The sequence below is a fragment of the Mus musculus genome, chromosome 12, assembly GCF_000001635.26.
Source record: "Mus musculus strain C57BL/6J chromosome 12, GRCm38.p6 C57BL/6J".
Classification (NCBI taxonomy): Eukaryota; Metazoa; Chordata; class Mammalia; order Rodentia; family Muridae; genus Mus; species Mus musculus.
This window is the reverse complement of record NC_000078.6, coordinates 66784732-66808301: the sequence shown is the minus strand read 5'-3', so window position 1 is coordinate 66808301 and position 23570 is coordinate 66784732. Positions and strand designations below refer to the sequence as shown.

Genomic DNA, 23570 nt, shown 5'->3' with positions numbered 1-23570 from the left:
CACAATTTTTTTCCTGTCTTCAACAAATGCAGAAACAAAGTCTCTCTCTCTCTCTCTCTCTCTCTCTCTCTCTCTCTCTCTCTCTCTCTCTGTGTGTGTGTGTGTGTGTGTGTGTGTGTGTGTGTGTGTGTGTGAGCTTGCGAGTGTCTGCTGCGTGTGTGTATGTCTCTATGTCTTCGTGTGAATGAATATGTGAGTGTGTGTGAGTGTATATGTAGGTTAGTTTAGAATGATTTAACTCCATTTATTGTATGTATGTGTAGTATATATAATCATGGCAGCAATCATGATCCCTAGCCTGCTGGTTTTAGGACAAATAAAATATCCAGCATCTTATTCACTGTACATAGAAATTTTCAGGTTAAATTTTCATCACCTTGTCAGAAAATTGTAGTTCTTACAAAAGCAGAATTAGAAGCAAGTGCCATGGTTCCATAATTCATTGCACACTGATACAATTTATTAAAAATTTAACCTGTATTATCTAGAGCCTTATGTCATTCTGTATTCTATTTATTGTAATAAATAATTCAGAGATAGCTTATTTCTCTCTAATTTTCCCTGATACCCACACAAGACATGAGGATAACCTTTATTTTCAAAGCTCTAATGAACACTGTCTGCTCATAATTGCCACCCTGGATATCCCTTTCTACCTTTTCAAGCTGATATTCTGTAAGTGGACTTTCAGGTTCAGTTTCTCATGACTCTGGTACCAAATTTCTTGATGATTATGCCGCTCAGATGATGTTTGATGTTATTTCTTTTCTGGTCATATTCGCTGCTGCAGAATGCTCTTTCGGAGACAAACCTATGGTCTGTGTTTTAAGATTTGTAATGCTTTCCTAAAATTATCTAAAACAATGATTGTATTTAAAGCTATAAAAATCAGTACTTAATGTTCTAGTGACTTCATGATATCAAAAGTCAGAACAGGATGTTTTTTTAGAAACCATCTTGCCCTAAGTTAGGTTCTGTAGTCTGACTCCTAAGTGGATCTCCTTTCTTCTCTTCTTTCTATTTAAAGATGTCTGATATTGTGCAGTTGTAACAGGATTTAAAGACAAGAACAATGAATAATTCATTTATCTGAAAACCGCATACTCTTGTGTGACCCATGTGGAATTAGTGAATTGTTCCAAAAAGCAATTATACTGTTTTTAAAAATTATTAACACCATCAGATATAACAGATTCTCTTCACAGGAAAATGTATAGTTTCAAAACTTTCTTGTAGCTAAGTATTTTGACCACACTATATTGTATGGCAGCTTATCAGAATTCGTAAACCATCATGAGCAGCTGTCCTTGTATCTTCTTTCTTTATACTAGGTAAGAGATTGGATTAGTTGGTGCGTAACTTTTGACCTGCACTTGAACTCAAACAACACAACAAGATGAAATGTCCCCACAGAAACTAAATGCCCAATTACTTAGTGTCACAGGACAATTAAATAAGCACTGGCCAGCCTAACACTTTAGAACTTGTTACCTATCATAGACTATCTTTCCCTTTGTAGAAGTAACTGTTAGTACATCTTATTTATCTATAGCTAATTTGTTCTAAGGCTTTACATCCCACAAATCACTGTGTTTTTATTCAAATATTATTGTGTGTGTGTGTGTGTGTGTGTGTGTGTGTGTGTGTGTGTGTATATATATATATATATATATATATATATATATATATATAATGTATTTATCCATTCATTCATTCTAAGTGTTAGTGACATAGCTCATGGAGCTTTGCTCATGTATTTTATGCCCAGTTTACCCTGAAGGCCACCATCTTTTCTATGGCATCTCATCATACAAGAAACTCCAGGAGAAAAATGAAAATAACAATTCATTCTATTTCTATTGTTGTACATTCAGGTACTTAGAGGAGAAGTGCTATTTGTTCATCCATTTATCTCTTCATACATATAGCTGTTCATTTTCTACTTTCCTCTGTGGATTGCTTAAACTCAATAATATATTCTTGTCCAAAATTAGCTTTCTATCTGTTGATGTCACCATAAGGACTTTCTGTCTTAAATTTTGTCTTTAAACAATGGTTGTGTTTCATCTACTGGTCACCCCTTCAAACATATTTATAACTAGGTGCTGGAGAGATTTCTCAGAGTTTAAGAGCACAAACTGCTTTTCCAGAGGTTCTGAGTTCAGTTTTCAGCAATCACATGGTGGCTGATAACCATCTATAATGATCTCTGGTGTCCTGTTCTGGCCTGGAGACATCCATGCAGGCAGAATGCGAATGCTATATACATAATAAATAAGTAGATATTTTTAAAAAACATATTTATAACTACCTTGAATTAAATCTAGTTACCTGCTCTATCACTCCTCAAAAAACTTGATAAGAATTTTGTTTCTTTTTGGTTATATGATAAATTTAGAAAGAGTTTAAAAGCATAAGAAAAAGTCTGTGTGTGGAAAAGTTTGTATATTTATTATACTTTCTTATATGCTCACTATTTTCTAAATGTTAACTAAATTCCTAAATTCCTATGACACTGATTGAATTTCTCACTAAAACTGCATTTCTTGATTTCTTGTGTTTTAAAACTTTGCTCAATGTCTATCCTGATCTTCATTTTACTGAATAGTGGTTTTCTTTATCTTTTAGTGTTAATCACGAGTGATTCAGTTTACATATTTCTCTGATGGCTTCATCCATGCCTTCATTTCCAATACTGGTTTCCAACATTTTATTATTATCATATACATGGAGTGTATGATATAGTATACATATATATGTAAATATGTGTGTATATATGTAAATGTAGCATATAAAACATTGTGTAAATGAAAAAATACATATACTTAACTTTTAAATATTAAATGGTAGTTTAAAAAACTACTATGAATTTCATAAATTCATTATTCCTAGGCAAATGGCTGTACCTGGAGGGCATCATCCTGAGTGAGGTAACCCAATCACAAAAGAACTCACATGATATGTACTCACTGATAAGTGGATATTAGCCCAGAAACTTAGAATACCCAAGATATATGATACAATTTGCCAAACACATGAAACTCAAGAAGAACAAAGACCAAAGTGTGGACACTTTGCCCCCTCTTAGAACTGGGCACAAAACATCCATGGAAGGAGTTACAGAGATAAAGTTTGGAGCTGAGACGAAAAGATGGACCATCCAGAGACTGCCATATCCCATAATCAGCCTCCAAACGCTAACACCATTGCATACTGTAGCAAGATTTTGCTGAAAGGACCCTGATATAGCTGTCTCTTGTGAAGCTATGCTGGGGCCTAGCAAACACAGAAGTGGATCCTCACAGTCAGCTTTTGGATGGATCACAGGTCCCCCAATGGAGGAGCTAGAGAAAGTACCCAAGGAGCCAAAGGGATCTGCAACCCTATAGGTGGAACAACATTATGAACTAATCAGTACCCCTGGAACTCGTGTCTCTAGCTGCATATGTATCAGAAGATAGCCTAGTCGGCCATCATTGGGAAGTGAGGCCCCTTGGTCTTGCAAATCTTATATGCCTTAGTACAGGGGAACGCCAGGGCCAAGTAGTGGGAGTTGGTGGGTAGGGGAGTGGGGGAGGGTATGGGGGACTTTTCGGATAGCATTGGAAATGTAAATTAAGAAAATACCTAATTAAAATAAATTTTAAAAAGCTACTATGCTGTTTCAGGAAATGTTCATAAACCCCAAGGTCCATCAATGCACTGAATCGGATGCAACTGCATTAGGGTCTCTATTCAAGCTGGAGCTTAGGCTACAACATTGTCTCTGAAGCAGGAGAACTGGAGGGAGCAGCCCTAACCTTAGTTTCAGGCAAGCATTTATAGGTGCAAGAAGGGGTTATCTAAGCTGGTATGCATCTGATTAGGGGGGCCTTATGGCCTTTAGCGTAACTGGCTGGTGCTAGGAGCCAAACCATAAACGTAACTTCTGCTTTCCTCCTGATTGGTGGTTGTTATAAAGTGAAATATCAGGGGCCTGGACGTGCAGATTTGTTGGGGAATAGCCTGGAAACTGGTGCTAGAAGCAGGTCTTGTTGCGGGGAAGGGGGGGAGGGGGTTAAACTGGAAACTCTTTCTGGGATCAGTGTGTTAGTTAACTCAAGATTAGGTTTAGGTCAGGTTCTCTAAGGTGGAGTCTAACCCCAAAAGATCTGGAGATTTTATGTATGTATGTATATATATGAAAAGAGAAGCCATAATTTTGAAATAACTTGGCCATAAATTTGAAATGGGGCAAAAAAGTAAAAATGAGGATTTGAAGGGAGGGAAGCAAGAGGGGAAATTATGTAATCATATTATAATCTCAAATGTAGAGGAACTTATTTTTTTATTTAATTGTTTTATTTATTTACATTCCAAGTGTTGCCCACCTTCCTGGTCCCCCCTCTAAGAGTTCTTCACCCCATCCCCCCACTCCTTTGCCTCAGAGAAGTGCTCCCCACCCCTCCCACACCTCTCACCTACCCAGCCACCCCCACCTCAACCCCCCAGCATCCCCCTTCCCTTGGGCACCAAGTCTCTACAGGACTAGGTATATCCTCTCCTTGGTAAAACAGAATTCTCTAATTATCAGATTCAAGGAAGTTATACAACAGAACTAAAGGTCAAACAAATTAACAGAGAAATATTTATTTATTTCATCATCTACCACTTTGTTGTGGTTGTTGTTATTGGAATTTTGTTTTGTTTTGTTTTGTTTAAGACAGGGTTTCTCTGTGGAACCCTGGATGTCCCAGAACTTGCTCTGTAGGCCAGGTTAGTCTCAAAGACACAGATATCCTTTTGCCTCTGATGCCTTTTTACTTGGAACAAGAGCTGATTTGTTATGGTAGGCAAAGTCATTGTAAACCAGAGGAAATACACCTCTATTACTTTGGAGCTTTGCCGATCAGGAATAGAATGCTTAGAGTCCTAGTACGGGGAGGAAGTTGGCCTTGTTCCATTGCTCTTCTTTTGGTTTATGTGTCCAAAACCCAAAGCCAGTTACCAGGAGAGTCACAAGAAAACTCACCTCCAAGGCTTCCCAAAACTGAGACTTGTGTGGAGTTGGCTAACACCAAACTTGTGCAAAAGAGATGGCCTTTTTTCAATATACAGGTTTCATTAAGATCGAAATTAGGACAGAGACCCATGAAATATATAATATTGATTTAAATAATTTTAGTTTGGAATTATTTTAATTGGAAAGCAAGAATACACTGACATGCAATGCACACACACACACACACACACACACACACATGCACTATATACTTACAAACATGCTTTCTGGGCTGATCTCTTGGCATCACATAACAAGTTTCTGTGCTCATCCATTGGGGAGACAATTGTTTCCAGTCTCTGCTTTCCTTAATTCCTTGTAGTTCTTTCAATAGGGCTGAGGTTTCATGAGCTTTCCCTGTCTATAGTAACACATCTATAGGTGTCCTCTTTGTTCGGGTCATGTTTTAGGAGCCATTTAGTGAGACTTTGTGGGTGTGGCTTCTGACATTTCTTGGAGAAAATTTCACAGCAAACACCATATTCCTTTGACTTTTGCAATCTTTCTGATGATTGCAGAGTCCTAGGTTTAGAAGTCATGTTGCAGATGTGTCATTTGGAACTAGGCTCTGTAACTCTGTTGTAGTTGGTGTGGTTTTCTGTAATGATCTTTATGTGTGGCAAAGAGACGTTTCATTGTTGAGTGGTCAGGATTACACTTATCTGTGGGTAAAGGGACAAATATTTTGAACAGCTTTTGGAGGGATGCCAATTTAATAATGTAATGGTAGTAGGTTCATCTCCTAAATCCTTGACTTCAGTAGCCCTGGGTAGTTGGCTCTGATGCCAGTCCTACACATGATTGCTCCCTTGTTGATTCTGTAAATGGAACACATCACCTGAAGCATATTAAGCAAGCACTCCACAATTGTCCTATTTTCTCAGGATTTTTTTATCTTTGCAGGAGGTTCATTTTATCTGTTCTTCCACAAATAGAACAATAATATAAGTTGTAGTTAGACAATTGCTAAGTTAAAGTTAGAATATTTGCATCTATCCCATTGTTCATCAAGTTTTATGAAAAGAATTTTTGCCATTTTATTCTTGAAGTCCTACTAGGTTATCATCATTTTTGACTGGGAGACAAACTTTATTTCCTCTGTTTTTATTAATATACTTCAGATGAAAATGCTAAGAAAATTCTCACCTGCTTCATGTTCATTTTGTTCCCTTTTTAAGCCCCAACTTTCTAGTCTTGCTATTTTTATTCACTCATTACACTATAAATGATATATATGTAAAAATAATGTACACAATTAAATGATATCCATGAGTTCTGACATTCTTTGTGATATATTCTGATCTACATGTTTAAAATAATTGGTATATTCATTGAATTACTCTTAAGATTTGGGAGCATCTTAGATTAAGTTTTGGATACTACAACATTGCAACAGACTCTACCATTTGACTGTCAATTTATCTGTTTTCTACATTTAAACTTCCAGTGGACCTAGAATTTATCTTAGCATTAGAGGCCACTTATAGAAACAGCTCGTTCCTCCTTCTACATATACATTCCACTGTTTCCACAGTATTTTGTAAACAATCTTCTCTTCTTTTTCTTTAAAATGCCACCTGTGTGATGTCCTATATCTCCTGTTTGTGTGATTATCTGTGTACTTTTAACAGAAAGTGTTTTCAAGATGGTGGCTACACAGCTCTCTGGGGGTGACTTGTGATGCTTACGATGATTATTTAAAAAAAAATGTCATTTTGTTGCTGTGTAGCCTTTGCAACGATAGTGCCCAGCAAATGGGTGGTGAGCCAATACCACTCAAGCAAAAGAAAAGCACTGCTATCAACTTAATAAAACCTTTATCCCTGACTACCACATGCTTACCACAAAGCTGTAATGTTTTTGAGCGACAAAGTAGATAATGTCCTCTAAAAAAAAAGCTTATTGGTGGCAAAAAAATGGTCCTCTAAAGTAAAGACAATCATGGGATTGTGTGCTTTTTGATGTACTAGCCACTTCATTTTCCTCAATATTTTATTTAAAAGGATGATTATTCTTAAAAATGTGGTCACTCAGACTTGTATATTTTGTAAACATTTTATATGAATGTAATGACTATTCCCCATTTTCCCTAAAAAATATATATAGAGATGGATGGATAGATAGATAGATAGATAGATGTAAATGTAGATATGTATATGTATATATGAGATGTATATTATATAATATAAGGTTATATAATATATTGTGATTTTATAATATATGATATAAATAATATTATGGTTATAAGAGAAAGATGATAATTTGAGAGTTAATATAATGGCTTTCCAACATTTAAAGACTCTAATGATGAGACTGGCGAGGGAACTATTATATGTGCTTTCAACCGCATCTTACAATGGTGAAATCTGGTAATAGATCTTTATTTAGACCCTTGTAGCTCAGTGGATATCTTCCAGATGACTAATATACAATGTTAAAAATATTACGCAGAATAAAAGTTTCATTCAAAGAGCAAAAGTAATTGACGGGTCTTCATATAATGGAGTAGAGGAAAGTCTTTCCATGTGGCTTTAGATTATACTGTGCAAAAATGTTGAAAACCTACCACTTGTGGAGTTTTAGTGTGGATGAAGCACGATTCTCTAAAAAGGCTTTTGAATAGGCATGCCTTTCTGACTAAATATAAGTGTAGATTCATATTTTCTTTGTATATTTGCTAAAAAAACAACCAACCAAACACAAAATCCCCTTGAATAGACCATGTGCAGGAGCTGATAAAAGATTCTGGCTTATGGGGTTCTACTAAACTGATACGAAAGATAATCACACTACCATAAAACATGTCACTCATTTGTCTTAGAAAATGTAATTTTCTGATTATTAAAATGGCATAGCTTTAACAATAGGTCTAAAAAAGAGATTGTATAGATTACCAATATCTGTTTTTTGAAGAATAAATGAATAAATAATTGCAGTTTAAAAATATTTTTCTGTGAATAGTTACTACATTTTTACTATCTCTTCATCTGTTGAAGCAAATTTAAGTTATTTCCATTTCCCAACCATTGCAAATTCAGTGGTAATAAACACTGCTAAGCAAATATCTGTGGAGCATGATCTTGAGTACTTTGGGCATATGTCAATGAGTGCAGCATGTATTAGATTTCTTTTTAGCTTCTTGAGAAACTGCCACACTCACTTCAGGAGTGGCTTTCTCTGTACCAAAGTGAAAGACTGCTTCACTTTCCTTTCTTTACAACATCACCTTCAACACCAGTTGTTGTCAGGAGACATGTTAATCTTAGTCATTCTAACTAAAGTGAGATGAAATCCCAAACTTGTATTAATTTGCCTTGCACACACACACACACACACACACACACACACACAGAGAGAGAGAGAGAGAGAGAGAGAGAGAGAGAGAGAGAGAGGTACCCACCCATATGTATGCATGCATTTATGTATGTACATATGTATGTATGCATGTTGGTATATACCTAGCTATCTATTTATGTACAATAATAAAGAAAAATAGGCTATCCACCTAAGAGTAAGGAGAACTTGGAGGGGGTGTCATTGGGAGGGAGCTGAAGGAAGGAAGGAAGGAAGGTAATGTAATTTTAGTTTTAAAACCTAACTTATAAAGAATCATCTTAAATAAACAAGTAAATAAAAAAGAACAAAGTAATTACGATCTTCAACAACTTTTAAAAATGTCTCAGTGTTTTGTGGTTAACAATACGGTTTCTTGAAGGTCTGTGTCCTGAGTGGTCTTGATTGTGTGCATCTTGACTGACTCTCTCTTGCTCTCCATCCACCCCTCTGCCTGGTCTCTCACACATACGTCTTCATCTCTCCTTAACCATGTGTAATACTAAATCAATTTTGTCTAAAGAAATTATGTATATTAACCACATAATTTACAAATAAGGGAAAAACTTGGTCATTTCTTTAACTTTTTAATTCAGACCTTTTGTATTCTGAAACATTTAGTTTTCTATATCAGATTTAACATGATACTGAAATGTTTTAAAAAGAACTGCTGTATAGCAATTAGAATTTTAGTATGTGCTATACTGAAGAAAACAATATATTTTCTTAAATAAGGCAATAATCTCCACTCAAAACCAAAATTATCATTTATTTAAATATCCCTTATTTTTTAGCGTAGATATAGAAATTTAAATGAAAGCAAAATGCTAGATAGCTTAGTAGAACTATCATGATCCTTACAGTTTTTTCAGATCAGATCAGATAACTAGTAAACTGCTTGGCTATGAGTTCTATATTTACTTTCTGAAGTTTTCTATACATACACAAAGATTTGAATAAATATCCACTATTTCTTGTAGTTTAGTGATTATAGGTAAATTGTTGTTGCATTTGCAGTACAGAATAAATATGATTATACTTATCCTGTTATTATATAAGACAAACTTTTTAAAGACAGTTTAATACAATTACATTATGGATTTAGTGTGTAGCATGTGCAGGTAATATTACTGAGTAGCATTATAGGGCTTCAAGCTTGAAAACTCCTATTTCACCTTCTCCATGTTTCAACACATATATCACTTTACACATTTAAGCAGAGTATTTCCATCGGTTGTTTCACACCTTAAATAATATTTTAAAATATGTACTCAGGAAAGGCAAAGAGAAAATCAGAAACAAGAAGTTTTCATTTTATAACTTGTAACATTATACAATATCAGCATGTGGCTTTGTTCAGGTTTTATATATGAAAACACACAAAATTTAAGTTGAATACCAGTAGTAATTGCTAGCAAACACAAAATCTGTTGCGCACAGCTGTGTTTAAAAGAATGGTATTGTTTATAATGGATGGTTTTAGATATTCAAATTGTTTTGACAGTTTAATAGGATTGCACTCCTTGAAAAAGTTTACACATTTTTGAAAATAATTATTGATGTAAAGTGAATTCCAATTTTCAAAATAGCGAATCATTTGTAGGCTTATTAAAGCAAAGCCATTAAATAAAAAAAAAAACTCTTTTAAAAACCAGGTGTATAAAATTATACATAATCTCAATAAGCCATTATGGTAATATGCCTACATTATCTAAACCAACAAGAAATTTCTAAATAAAATAATGAAGCTTGTCCAAAATGAAATGAGAGTCTATTTCTTCTAAATAATAAAAAGTACTTACCAAAGTTCAGAAATGTATGAGAAAAATTGTGATGCGCAGTAGACACAGAAACTGAATCATGTTTCTACTATGTTTTGCCTTCAACCTGATTGGACTATTGACAAATTTCATGCAGCTGAATCCAAATGATGTGTACTCTAAAGCGAAGACATTGGTGCTTGCAATTTTGGGATTCAATTTGGTACATATATTTTAATTCTCCACAAACATGATGGAAAAGGGCCACAGTGGCTCTACAGGGCATCTCTTCAGATGACTAACTGCTGCTTGATTGTCTGTGGAAAACCAACCTAAAGTAACAATCTTTGTTGGTGCTTGCTCAGATCAGGTGGACCAAAACAGCAGGAAGCGCCTCTGACAGATTCCAAGACTCAAGTGTCTTCAATGAGACTTTGAGGATTACAAACATTCAGAGACACCAAGGAGGCCGATATTACTGTAAAGCAGAGAATGGCTTGGGGTCACCAGCAATAAAGTCGATCCGAGTGGATGTGTACTGTAAGTAAACTTTGGCTGACTATTGTGCCTACTAATTTACTTCCATGCTTAACTATGGTTTTCTGAAAACATATAAATATCATTTGTTCCTTTGTGACTGAACATTTTATAGGATAGTGATAGTGCTTCACAAAATGTCTTTTTCTTTTTATTTTTTATTAGATATTTTCTTCTTTTACATTTCAAATGCTATCCCAAAAGTCCCCTATACCCTCCCCCAACCTGCTCTCCTACCCCACTCACTCGCACTTCTTGGTCCTGACTTTCCCCTGTACTGGGGCATATAAAGTTTGCTAGACCAAAGGGCCTCTTGGCTACAAGACCAACTAGGCCATCTTCTGCTACATATGCAGCTAGAGACACGAGTTCTGGGGGGTACTGATTAGTTCATACTGTTGTTCCACCTATAGGGTTGCAGACCTCTTCAGCTCTTGGGTACTTTCTCTCTGTCTTTTTCTATTGTGCTTCTGCACATGGATAGGTATAGAGAGAGATCAGAGGTCAACTTTGGGTATTTTTCTTCGGGTTCAGACTACAAGTGTATGCTGCCATACCTGACATTTTCTCAGGGTTCTGAGGCCCTGAGCTTGTACAGAAAACCATTCATCAACTGAGCTATTTCCTAACTTGCTCTAAAACATTTTGAGAAAAGGAATTTCACTTCAAATTTTCATAATTTTATGATATAATACATATACAGTAGAAGGTTTGTAGTATCACATTAATAAGATGGTGCATATACCAGAAACACCAGTAGCCTTTTTGTATTAGGTGTATACACACATACATATATACTTTTTAAGTGTACATGTAGCTATATGCATGCACATCTATATCTTAATGAATGTTAGGAAGAAAGAATCTTGCCATAATGTAGTCTGACTGGTTGGTTCACTTTTCTTGTGTACAAAGTAAACCACTCATTTTTAAGCACATTTTTTATGTGAGCACAATTATCTGCATCCCTGTGTAAAGTGACCATCACTGACCCTCAATGCACAATGCCTTCTGGAGATTGCAGCTTGATATATTTCCTTCTGTCACATTTTCCTTCTTTACAACTTATTTAGAGGTCTCTGCTCTCTTTCATTCTTTGGCCAACAGAGAAGCGAAGCGCCCGCATTTGGTTTAGCCTTTTACTTGGGTTCATCTGGCACTCCCGTTGTTTTTACAAGAAATGGCACTTATTTTTAAGTTTCTAATATTAGAATGCCTTTTTCTCCTCTTAAAGGAACTCAGACATAATAACAATTGAGGAGTTCCTGTTTTCCAGCCTGCTTTCTTTCCCCCTTCCCCTTTCCTGTTCTTTCAACAGTGCAGGTGTTGCATAGTTAGGGTGAGGCTAGAAATTATCAATGGTCTATTCCTGGAGCCTATGCTGGGCTCATTTATTTATGGAGACAATAAGGAAGGAAGCAGTGACAGCAGCATTCATGATTCATCTTCCACAGATAAATGCTCATTGCCCTCTTGTTTATGACACAAGCCTGTGTTCCATTCTGGCAGGATCTCCTAACCCCAATATATCCACTGACATGATAATGCCAGGCTCAACCCGCATGGAACACCTATCTTCTGTGTACTCACTCAGATCTGCCAGGCCTGCATGCTTTCCATCCAAGGCCAAGCACCAAACCTCCACATACGGTCTATGAAGTTTGAATATAATTGTAAATTAACTAAATTTCATTTAACTCGATTTAATACTCATTGATTTAGTTATTAAACACCATTTAGTTAAATATTCTGTTATTTCCTAATATGGCAGGTCATAAAGTTTAACACTACAAATCTCTAGTATCTTGAAAACAATGCAAACATCTAACATGTTTTAAAAGTGAACACATGGTTCTTTTTGATTTGCCTTACTTAATTTTGGTAATGCTTAGGAGCTTTATACAAAGTAGGTTGGTAGCAAAATGTGACAGGAAAACTCCTTGAATAGGAAATTTAAATTTGGGCTGGTTAGATGGCTCATTGGTTAAGAGCACTGACTGCTCTACTGAAGGTCCCGAGTTCAAATCCCAGCAACCACATGGTGGCTCACAACCATCCGTAAAAAGATATGACTCCCTCTTCTGGTGTGTCTGAAGACAGCTACTGTGTACTTACATATAATAAATAAATAAATAAATCTTTAAAAAAAGGAAATTTAAATTTTTAACATTCACTTTATTTACTTTATTTTGTATAGTTAAGCATGTCTTATTCATGATGTTTGTTTGATGAGCCTATAGGCATCAGTCCCGCTGGGTGTTGTTATGTATCACAGAGCGGGGGTACTGGATTTTTTTCTAAATGAAATCCTAAAACGTCTGAAGCACAGTAGCAACCAATTTTGAATAAGAGTTTCTGACCACATTGCTAACATATGGACTTGGTGGCAATAAACTATTGCCTTGCAGGCTTAAAAACTCAGACACAAAGAAAGAAATCATATTTGAGGAATTTTAAAAGGCCTTTCTTCTATGAATAAGCCTTTCAGGACCATCTTGTGTTACTACGTTGTACCTTAGTACTCAGCCTGGTCAGACCTAAATGATCCCAGTTCATGAAAATGCATACCAACCTCATGGAGCCATGTTACCTTCTTCATTGTGACTTTCCTTTGGGGGTTTTAGGTATAATTTGAGCTTCACAAACATCTCTTCTGTGTAACATGGATGAAATGGTACTGCATATGTGCCTGCCATACTTAAGTTACATTATTTCCTGTGCCTTTCTGATAGAGAATTAATGAGATAGTCATCTAAGTTTGAGAAAATAACATTAAACTTTTGATTCTGTGAATAAATGTAACATCACATTGGGAAGAATTTCCCAGGTAATACATTCATGATAAATTTATAGTGTAAGAATTGTTTCCCTAACTATTCCTATTCATAAGGCTATGAATAAATTTCTCCTTTATAGCATATTTAAAGCCTTTTGAGTGATAAAATATATCACAGTAAAGATAACTAACCTATTTGAAAAATATGTTCTCAAAATATAACTTTAGCTAAAAGCCAGAGTGTTTAGGTTCATGCATTTCCATTTCCTTCATGAATCTTTATAATTCATAACACATTCCATCACTCTTGATAAATACACGACTAACTTATCAATGATGTGGAAACTTTCCACACTGTAACAAAGCTCCTGATATGAACGATTTAACTGAGCAATGCTACTTATATCTTTGCACGTTTCAGCGCCTGGTTGGTTGGCGTTTTGGGGGCAACTTTGGATAACATCATGGTGTCCCTGTGTATAATAGAGTAGATGGCTCCCCTTAGAGCAACAAACAAGCAAAAGCCCAGAGTGTAATGTTAGTCTTCTACAGAAATCTCTCTTATACTCAAAGACACTGAATATTTGCTGGACCTCACATCAAAGTTAAAATGCCTTGATATCACTTAAGATTTAGCATGCGACTTACAGTGTACTCAGCCTCTTTGAGTTTAACCAACCTTTAAGACAGCAGCACTCTAATACCTTTAATTTCCTCTAGGTGAGAGTTTGAATGAGAATGGCCAACATAGACACATATATTTGAATGCTCTATCCATAGTTGGTGGAACTGTTGCAGGAAGGATTATGAGATGTGTCCTTAGAAAAGCTGTGTCACAGAGGATGGTCTTCGAGGTTTCAAAAGCATACCCAAGGGTTACTCTCTTATTTTCCATTTCTAACTTGTAAGGATAGGATGTAGCCTCTAAAATACTGCCCTAGTGCCAGGCCTTCCTGCTTGCTGACTTGCTCCTGCCAGAACTGTCATGGATATCTGTCTGAAAGTTGGTGCAACCCCTAATTCCAAACTAAATGCTTTCTTTTATAAATTGCCTTTGTCACTGTATCTCTACGACACCACATAGTTTTTACAACCTAAGTTATTGTATAGCTTTAATTTTAAATTATGTAGTCTTTTATCCCTTGACCCAGAGTAATATATGTGTGTGTTTGTGTGTTGTGGTAATCCTTTGCTGAAAGTAGCCAAAAGATTGACAAAAACCTTATATAATAAATACCCACCATAAACGTGAACAAATGGATATATCGTGATAATGTCTGTTTACAGCGTGCTTTACTACTTTGGATTAGTTCAGGTCAGTAAGATGATTTCTTCCCTTGTAAAACTCTGTTAAAGGTGTCTAGAAAGAATCCCTCTTCTCTTCCAGCATGCCCTGTTTTCTGTGTTGCCCAATAAATACAGAATGAAGCCCTTTGTTAGGAACAGGAGAGACATAGACAATATATCTCAGACAGAGGACATGCAGACCGTCAGACACCAAATAGACATACATAACCAAAAGGCTACAGGCAGGCTGAAGATAGAAGTAGAGAAGTGGAGAAGTCAAATTTAGACTTGATCTTGGTCAAATTAATCCAGAGGAAGTGCTATGTTTACATTCGTTAATGTGACATAAACACATTCTGGTCTCTCTGAGATTGTCTTAAATGTGGTCAGTGACACAAGAAAAATGAAGCAGCCTGTAACAAGATAGTCGTGGAACTCCTTTAGTGTGTCCTGCATATGTCAATGCAAACTGCCTCCTAAGGTTTTCAGACAACACTGATAGCTGCACACAAATCCTTCAGTAACAAGCGTCTGGGCACAGGCTTTACATTCAAATTGTAACAAGTTAGCTTACTTGCTGCTTTCAAAATGATTTTGCACTTCTCATTGTAAGCTTAAAAAGCAATAATCATAGTACATACAAAATAGGCTATAGGACACATACAAGATGTTAACAGAAGGCACTAACAAGCTGTATGGGAAGAAATGCAATCAAAATATGCTGCAAGGTTCAACAGTGAAGAATGCTTGCAAAGATACAATAACACCAGCAACTGATCTAACAAAGTGTGATGTAAATATGTGGGGAATAAAAGAGAACTAGTGTATGGGAGCAAAAGAATTCTTTTCCAGGGAACATGATTTATAAACCAATGGGAAAGGAAAAGAAAACTATAAAAGCAGTGGAGAACACTGCAGCAAAACCAAATGTGAATAGAATGGGTTAGTATAGGACACATCTAAGCATGTGAAATCCCCAGTCACTTGTTTCATATACAATTATTTCGACTTGAAACTGAATTATACATTTTTATTTTACAAAACTTTGGCATTAATATTTACCTGTGCAGATCCTTGGTACTCCTCCTGCAGTTCCAACCTAATGCATCACAAATCTCCATCAGAGAACATTCTGTAAACTGAAGAGTAAATTTCTTCTTACACTTTTAATAATTGGTTAGAATTATTGGTATTTGATAATTAAAATTAGAATATTGACCTCACAGTTACACTATAAGTAAAATACAGACAACAGCTTAGGAAGTGTTGGTACAAATCTGATAATTAACAATTTTCCTAACTTTTAAAAATAAACTCTTAGAAAGAGTGAGTCATTTTATTATTCATTGTTTATATCATATTTTGATGCAATTTTTAAAATAATATTTGAAAGAGTATTTTGTTATATTGTGCAACTCACAGGATAATATCATTAGATTCTGAAGGCTAGAAAAGAATTTCTTAACTATGCTGCATTTTCAGTGACTTTCATCAGCTTAAAGAGAAAAAAGGTATATGGATTTATTTAAACTGTTTATAGCAGCTAAGTAAAAAGTATTAAAATAAATCAATCCTCATAACATTAAATAGTGTGCCACTGTCACAGAAAATTGATTTTGAGGAGTAAAAGATGAGTATGGCTTCTTAGCATGACAGAAGTAGTTTAAGAGCAGTTGCTTCCAGACATTTCTTCAAGGTTTAGAACACTTTGTGTTCTGAAATCTCTTTTTACTGGTGTTTATGTATCACACAGCCTTGCACAATAGAGACATTGCTTTTACTAAAAGGAAAGGGCAGTTCTGTTTCCTAACCAGGATCATCAAGGTAATGTCTACTTAAAGGGGAAGAAGAGGCCAGTTTCATTCTGGGTTCTAATAAAATAAGCAATTTCCAAAGCTCAGTGTTTCTTGACTGAGTTATAAAAGTTATGTTTTTAAGAAACACACACTTGGGTTGCCCCATCTTGCCCTCATAGAAGTTGACGGAATGATAGCCTTTGAAATCATGGAGCTGCTATTTCCATCTGAGACCTTATTAACCGTGTCTCTGCTCTGTGCCCCAGAAGACCCTTGTCTACAGGCATCCATGAAAGTATGATAAGCTGCATGTTAGCCAACAAATAGATAAAATATCAGTGTTCACACTACCTGACGTAACAAAGGTTTAAGAAAGTAAAAGAGGTCACACATATTATTTAATGGATGAAATTTTTGATTAGAGGCATAAGATGGAGAATTACAGAGCAGTGTTTAGAGGAATGCTGATTATCATGTTGATCTGTAGAAGGAATTAGAGATTAATTTGAAAGCCTGGATGTTAAATTTCGTTGATCTGTGACTGAGAATGCCTTAGACCTAATGAATGATGATCTGCTGAATACTGTAGAATAAGAAATTACAGCTTCGTGACTGCAGAATTATGGATACCTAGCATTCTCTCTACTCTCATGTTGCTTTATTTGTTATAAAAGTAATTGTCACTCATACTCCCACATTCTATATGGAGAATGATGGGACACAGTCCACATAGAACATGAGGTTTTGGACTTCCATATTCTCATCCCCAAAAACGTTTGCCACTTGAAGAATCTTGAGGCCATTTAAGTAGTTTTCTAAGAACGTGATCACCTAATTCTTTTACTTGTTTTCAGCCATGCATGTGAGCTCACGGGGTAATAGAGGTCATACAACTTGAAAGGTTGGGGTTTGATTAACACTTACTTCAAAAAGAAATTGAATTTGCGAGCATTAGCTTAATAAGTTTTCATGTGTGCAGACACTGTTCACATGAGACAAGTCTCTCCCCAATATTCATTAAACATTTGCAGACATTCTTCTTTCAAAAAAAAAATCTCCTTCACCCTAATTCTACTTAGGTAGATTGTTGTATTTCATTACATTTAGAACAAGCTTTTTTTTTTTTTTAAGTCCATGTCCATGAGATGTATTGTTTATTGCATTTACACTCAAGAAATTAGTTAGAAAAGAGTTGCAGGCATGCCATCAATTTATTCATGTGGTAAAATTATAAACTGTACAAACAAAATTTACCTGTGTTAGAGTTATAATTTATACAATTAAAATGTTGACAATGAATTGCTGTTAGTTTTAATTTCATGGGGTCTTCAGCAGGACTTTTGGACAGAAAACCTTAGAAAAGAGATAGAATCACTGGTGGGAATTCTGAAAGCTTCCCAGAATCAGGAGGAACACAATTCCCAGATCAATCCCATCAAGCATACTACCCACCCTTCCCAAACAATAACCCTATGTTTACAAAGTCTAAAGAATGTTTGATATGGTAATTACAGTGTCTATTATGGGTAGACCTTATGCTAATCACCCATTTAATAAAAGTCAAGACAGGATTTTGCCATTTTAGGTATGCCAAATGGAAAAACAAAACCAAACAAACAAACAAAAAAAACATTTTCTTATAAATTTTATTCCCTGGTAATTTTTGCACTAAAATAATGCCAATATAGCATTATAAATCTCAATAAAAGACTTTAGAAATAGACAAACAAGCAAACACATAATGATTTTAATTTTTATTAGGTATTTATTTCATTTACATTTCCAATGCTATCCAAAAAACCCCCACAAGCTCCCCCACCCACTCCCCCACCTACCTACTCCTACTTCTTGGCCCTGATGTTCCCCTGTACTGAGGCATATAAAGTTTGCACAACCAATGGGCCTCTCATTCCACTGATGGCTGACTAGGCCATCTTCTGATACATATGCAGCTAGAGACACGGGCTCTGGGGGGTACTGGTTAGTTCATATTGTTGTTCCACCTATAGGGTTGCAGATCCCCCCAGCTCCTTGGGTACTTTCTCTAGCTACACCATTGGGGGACCTGTGATCCATCCAGTAGCTGACTGTGAGCATTCACTTCTTTGTTTACTAGGTCCCAGCATAGTCTCACAAGAGACAGCTCTATCTAGGTTCTTTCAACAAAATCTTGCTAGTGTATGGTGTCAGCATTTGGAAGCTGATTATGGGATGGATCCCTGGGTGTAGCAGTCTCTGGATGGTCCATCCTTTCGTTTCAGCTCCAAATTTTGTCTCTGTAACTCCTTCCATGGGTGTTTTGTTCCCAATTGTAAGAAGGGGCAAAGTATCCACCCTTTGGTCTTTGTTCTTCTTGAGTTTCATGTGTTTTGCAAATTGTATCTTATATCTTGGGTAGTCAAAGTTTCTGGGCTAATATCCACTTATCAGAGAGGACATATTGTGTGAGTTCTTTTGTGATTGGGTTACCTCACTCAGGATGATGCCCTTCAGGTCCATCTATTTGCCTAGGAATTTCATAAATTCATTCTTTTTAATAACTGAGTAGTACTCCATTGTGTGTATGTACCACATTTTCTGTATCCATTCCTCTGTTGAGGGGCATCTGGGTTCTTTCCAGCTTCTGGCTATTATAAACAAGGCTGCTATAGTGGAGCATGTGTCCTTCTTACTGGTTGGAACATCTTCTGAATACATGCCCAGGAGAGGTATTTAAGGATCCTCTGGTAAGACTATGTCCAATTTTCTGAGGAACCACCAGAGTGATTTTCAGAGTGGTTGTACAAAGTTGCAATCCCACCGACAATAGAGGAGTGTTTCTCTTTCTCCACATCCTAGACAACATCTGCTGTCACATGAATTTTTGATCTTAGCCATTCTGACTGGTGTGCGGTGTAATCTCAGGGTTGTTTTGATTTGCATTTCCCTGATGATTAAGGAGGCTGAACATTTTTTCAGGTGCTTCTAAGCCATTCGGTATTCCTCAGGTGAGAATTCTTTGTTTAGATCTGAACCCCATTTTTAATGGGGTTATTTGATTTTTGTAGTCCACCTTCTTGAGTTCTTTATATATATTGGATATTAGTCCCCTATCTGATTTAGGATATGTACAGATCCTTTCCCAATCTGTTGGTGGCGCTTTCGTCTTATTGGCAGTGTCTTTTGCCTTACAGAAACTTTGCAATTTTATGAGGTCCCATTTGTCGATTCTCGATTGTACAGCACAATCCATTGCTGTTCAATTGAGCAATTTTTCCCCTGTGCCCATATCTTTGAGGCATTCTCCCCTATAAGTTTCAGTGTCTCTAGTTTTCTGTGGAGGTCCTTAATCCACTTAGATTTGACCTTAGTACAAAGGAGATAGGAATGGATCAGTTCACATTCTTCTACATGATAACAACCAGTTGTGCTAGCACCATTTATTGAAAATGCTGTCTTTTTTCCACTGGGTAGTTTTAGCTCCCTTGTCAAAGATCAAGTGACCATAGGCGTGTGGGTTCATTTCTGGGTCTTCAATTCTATTCCATTGGTCTCCTTGTCTGTCACTATATCAGTACCATTCAGTTTTTATCACAATTGCTCTGTAGTACAGCTTTATGTCAGGCATGGTAATTCCACCAGAGGTTTTTTCATCCTTGAGAAGAGTTCTTGCTATCCTAGGTTTTTTGATACTCCAGATGAACTTGCAGATTGCCCTTTCTAATTCGTTGAAGAATTGAGTTGGAATTTTGATGGGGATTGCATTGAATCTGTAGATTGATTTTGGCAAGATAGCCATTTTTACTATATTGATCCTGCCAATCCATGAGCATGGGAGATCTTTCCATCTTCTGAGATCTTCTTTAATTTCTTTCTTCAGAGACTTGAAGTTCTTATCACACAGATCTTTTACTTCCTTAGTTAGAGTCATGCCAAGGTATTTTACATTATTTGTGTCTATTGAGATAGGTGTTATTTCCCTAATTTCTTTCTCAGCCTGTTTATCCTTTGTGTACAGAAAGGCCATTGGCTTGTTTGAGTTAATTTTATATCCAGCTACTTCACTGAAGCTGTTTATCAGGTTTATGAGTTCTCTAGTGTAACTTTTAGGGTTACTTATACATACTATCATATAATAAGCAAAAAGTGATATTTTGTCTTCTTCCTTTCCAATTTGTATCCCCTTGATCGCCTTTTGTTGTAGAATTGCTCTGGCTAGGACTTCAAGTACAATGTTGAATAGGTAGGGAGAAAGTGGGCAACCTTGTCTAGTCCCTGATTTTAGTGGGATTGCTTCCAGCTTCTCTCCATTTACTTTGATGTTGGCTACTGGTTTGCTGTAGATTGCTTTTATCAGGTTTAGGTATGGGCCTTGAATTCCTGATCTTTCCAAGAGTTTTATCATGAATGGGTGTTAGATTTTGTCAAATGCTTTCTCCGCATCTAATTTGATGATCACGTGGTTTTTGTCTTTGAGTTTGTTTATATAGTGGATTGCTTTGATGGATTTCTGTATATTGAACCATCCCTGCATCCCTGGGATGAAACCTACTTGGTCAGGATGGATGATTGTTTTGATGTGTTCTTGGATTCGGTTAGCAAGAATTTTATTGAATATTTTTACATCGATATTATTAAGGGAAATTGGCTTGAAGTTCTATGTCTTTGTTGGGTCTTTCTGTGGTTTAGGTATCAGAGTAATTTTGGCTTCATAGAATGAGTTGGGTAGAGTACCTTCTGCTTCTATTTTGTGGAATAGTTTGTGAAGAATTGTAATTAGATCTTCTTTGAAGGTCTGATAGAACTCTGCACTAAACCCATTTGGTCCTGGGCTTTTTTTGGCTGGGAGACTATCAATGACTGCTTCTATTTCTTTAGGGGATACAGGACAGTTTAGATCATTAACCTGATCCTGATTTAACTTTGGTACCTGGTATCTGTCTAGAACCTTGTCCATTTCATCCAGTTTCTCCAGTTTTATTGAATATAGCCTTTTGTAGAAGGATCTGATGCTGTTTTGGAATTCTTTAAGATCTGTTCTTGTGTCTCCTTTTTCATTTCTGATTTTGTTAATTAGGATGCTTTCCTTGTGCCCTCTAGTGAGTCTGGCTAAGGGTTTATCTATCTTATTGATTTTCTCAAAGAACCAGCTACTCGTTTGGTTGATTCTTTGAAAAGTTCTTCTTGTTTCCACTTGGTTGATTTCGCCCTGGTTTGATTATTTCCTGCTGTCTACTCCTCTTGGGTGAATTTGCTTCCTTTTGTCCTAGAGGTTTTAGGTATGTTGTCAAGCTGCTAGTGTGTGCTCTCTATAGTTTCTCTTTGGAGGCACTCAGAGCTATGAGTTTTCCTCTTAGAAATGCTTTCATTGTGTCCCATAAGTTTGGGTATATTGTGGCTTCATTTTCATTAAACTCTAAAAAGTCTTTAATTTCTTTCTTTATTCCTTCCTTGACCAAGATATCATTGAGAAGAGTGTTGTACAGTTTCCACATGAATGTTAGCTTTCTATTATTTATGTTGTTATTGAAGATCGCCTTAGTCCATGTTGATCTGATAGGATGCATGAGACAATTTCAATATTTTTATATCTGTTGAGGCCTGTTTTTGTGACCAATTATATGGTCAGTTTTGGAGAATGTACAATGAAGTGCTGAGAAGAAGGTATATCCTTTTGTTTTAGGATAATATGTTCTATAGATGTTTGTTACAACCATTTGTTTCATAACTTCTGTTAGTTTCACTGTGTCCCTCTTTAATTTCTATTTCCATTATCTTTCCATTGGTGAAAGTGGTGTGTTGAAGTCTCCCACTATTATTGTGTGAGGTGCAATGTGTGATTGAGTTTTACTAAAGTTTCTTTAATGAATGTGGCTGCCCTTGTATTTGGAGCATAGATATTCAGAATTGAGAGTTCCTCTTGGAAGATTTTCTTTTGATGAGTATGAAGTGCCCCTCCTTGTCTTTTTTTATGACTTTGGGTTGGAAGTCGATTTTATCCGATATTAGAATGGCTACTCCAGGTTGTTTCTTCAGACCATTTGCTTGGAAAATTGTTTTCCAGCCTTTCATTCTGAGGTAGTGTCTGTCTTTTTCCCTGAGATGGGTTTCCTGTAAGCAGCAAAATGTTGGGTCTTGTTTTTGTAGCCAGTCTGTTATTCTATATATTTTATTGGGGAGTTGAGTCCATTGCTATTAAGAGATATTAAGGAAAAGTGATTGTTGCTTCCTATTTTTTTTTTTTTGTTAAAGTTGGCATTCTGTTCTTGTGGCTGTCTTCTTTTAGGTTTGTTGAAGGATTACTTTCTTGCTTTTTCTAGGACATGTTTTCTGTCCTTGTATTTTTTTTTTCTGTTATTATCCTTTGAAGGACTGGATTCATGGAAAGATAACATGTGAATTTGGTTTTGTTATGGAATATTTTGGTGTCTCCATCTATGGTAATGTAAGTTTGGCTGGGTATAGTAGCCTGGGCTGGCATTTGTGTTCTTTTAGTATCTGTATAACATCTGTCCAGGATCTTCTGGCTTTCATAGTCTCTGGTGAAAAATCTGGTGTAATTCTGATAGGCCTGCCTTTATATGTTACTTGACCTTTTTCCCTTAGTGCTTTTAATATTCTATCTTTATTTAGTGCATTTGTTGTTCTGATTATTTTGTGTTGGGAGGAATTTCTTTTCTGGTCCAGTCTATTTGGAGTTCTGTAGGCTTCTTTTATGTTCATGGGCATGTCTTTTTTTAGGTTTTGGAAGTTTTCTTCTATAATTTTTTTGAATATATTTTCTGGCCCTTTAAGTTGAAAATCTTCATTCTCTTTTACCCATTTATTCTTTATTTCTGAATATCACAAACTCCAATTGAATACTTTAAAAAATATTCTTTTGCATGCATTTAACAAATCCAACAAAATGACAGATATTCAGTTTACTTGCATGGTAACTATGAAGTTTTGAACTGAAGAACCAATAAACATGAACATGAAAGTATAAAGTTCAGGAAAGAAGGCTGAAATTTTTTTTTTCCATTTTTTATTAGGTATTTAACTCATTTACATTTCCAATG

At 36.0% G+C, this 23570-nt stretch overlaps 1 protein-coding gene across 6 annotated transcripts in view; it reads left to right on the top strand.

Annotated features, from left to right (window-relative positions):
• Nucleotides 1-23570, top strand: part of Mdga2 (MAM domain containing glycosylphosphatidylinositol anchor 2) — a 763131-nt gene that overhangs the window by 414248 nt on the left and 325313 nt on the right. For 5 of the 6 annotated variants that reach the window (XR_872713.2, NM_207010.2, NM_001193266.1 and 2 more), the window contains exon 3: nucleotides 10500-10674. Coding sequence is in view for 4 of the 6 variants with exons in the window: in NM_207010.2 (NP_996893.3) it covers nucleotides 10500-10674 (175 nt within the window). In the remaining 2 variants the exon portion in view is untranslated. The remainder of the gene's footprint in view (nucleotides 1-10499; nucleotides 10675-23570) is intronic. The other variant, XM_006516013.3, reaches the window with a different exon arrangement.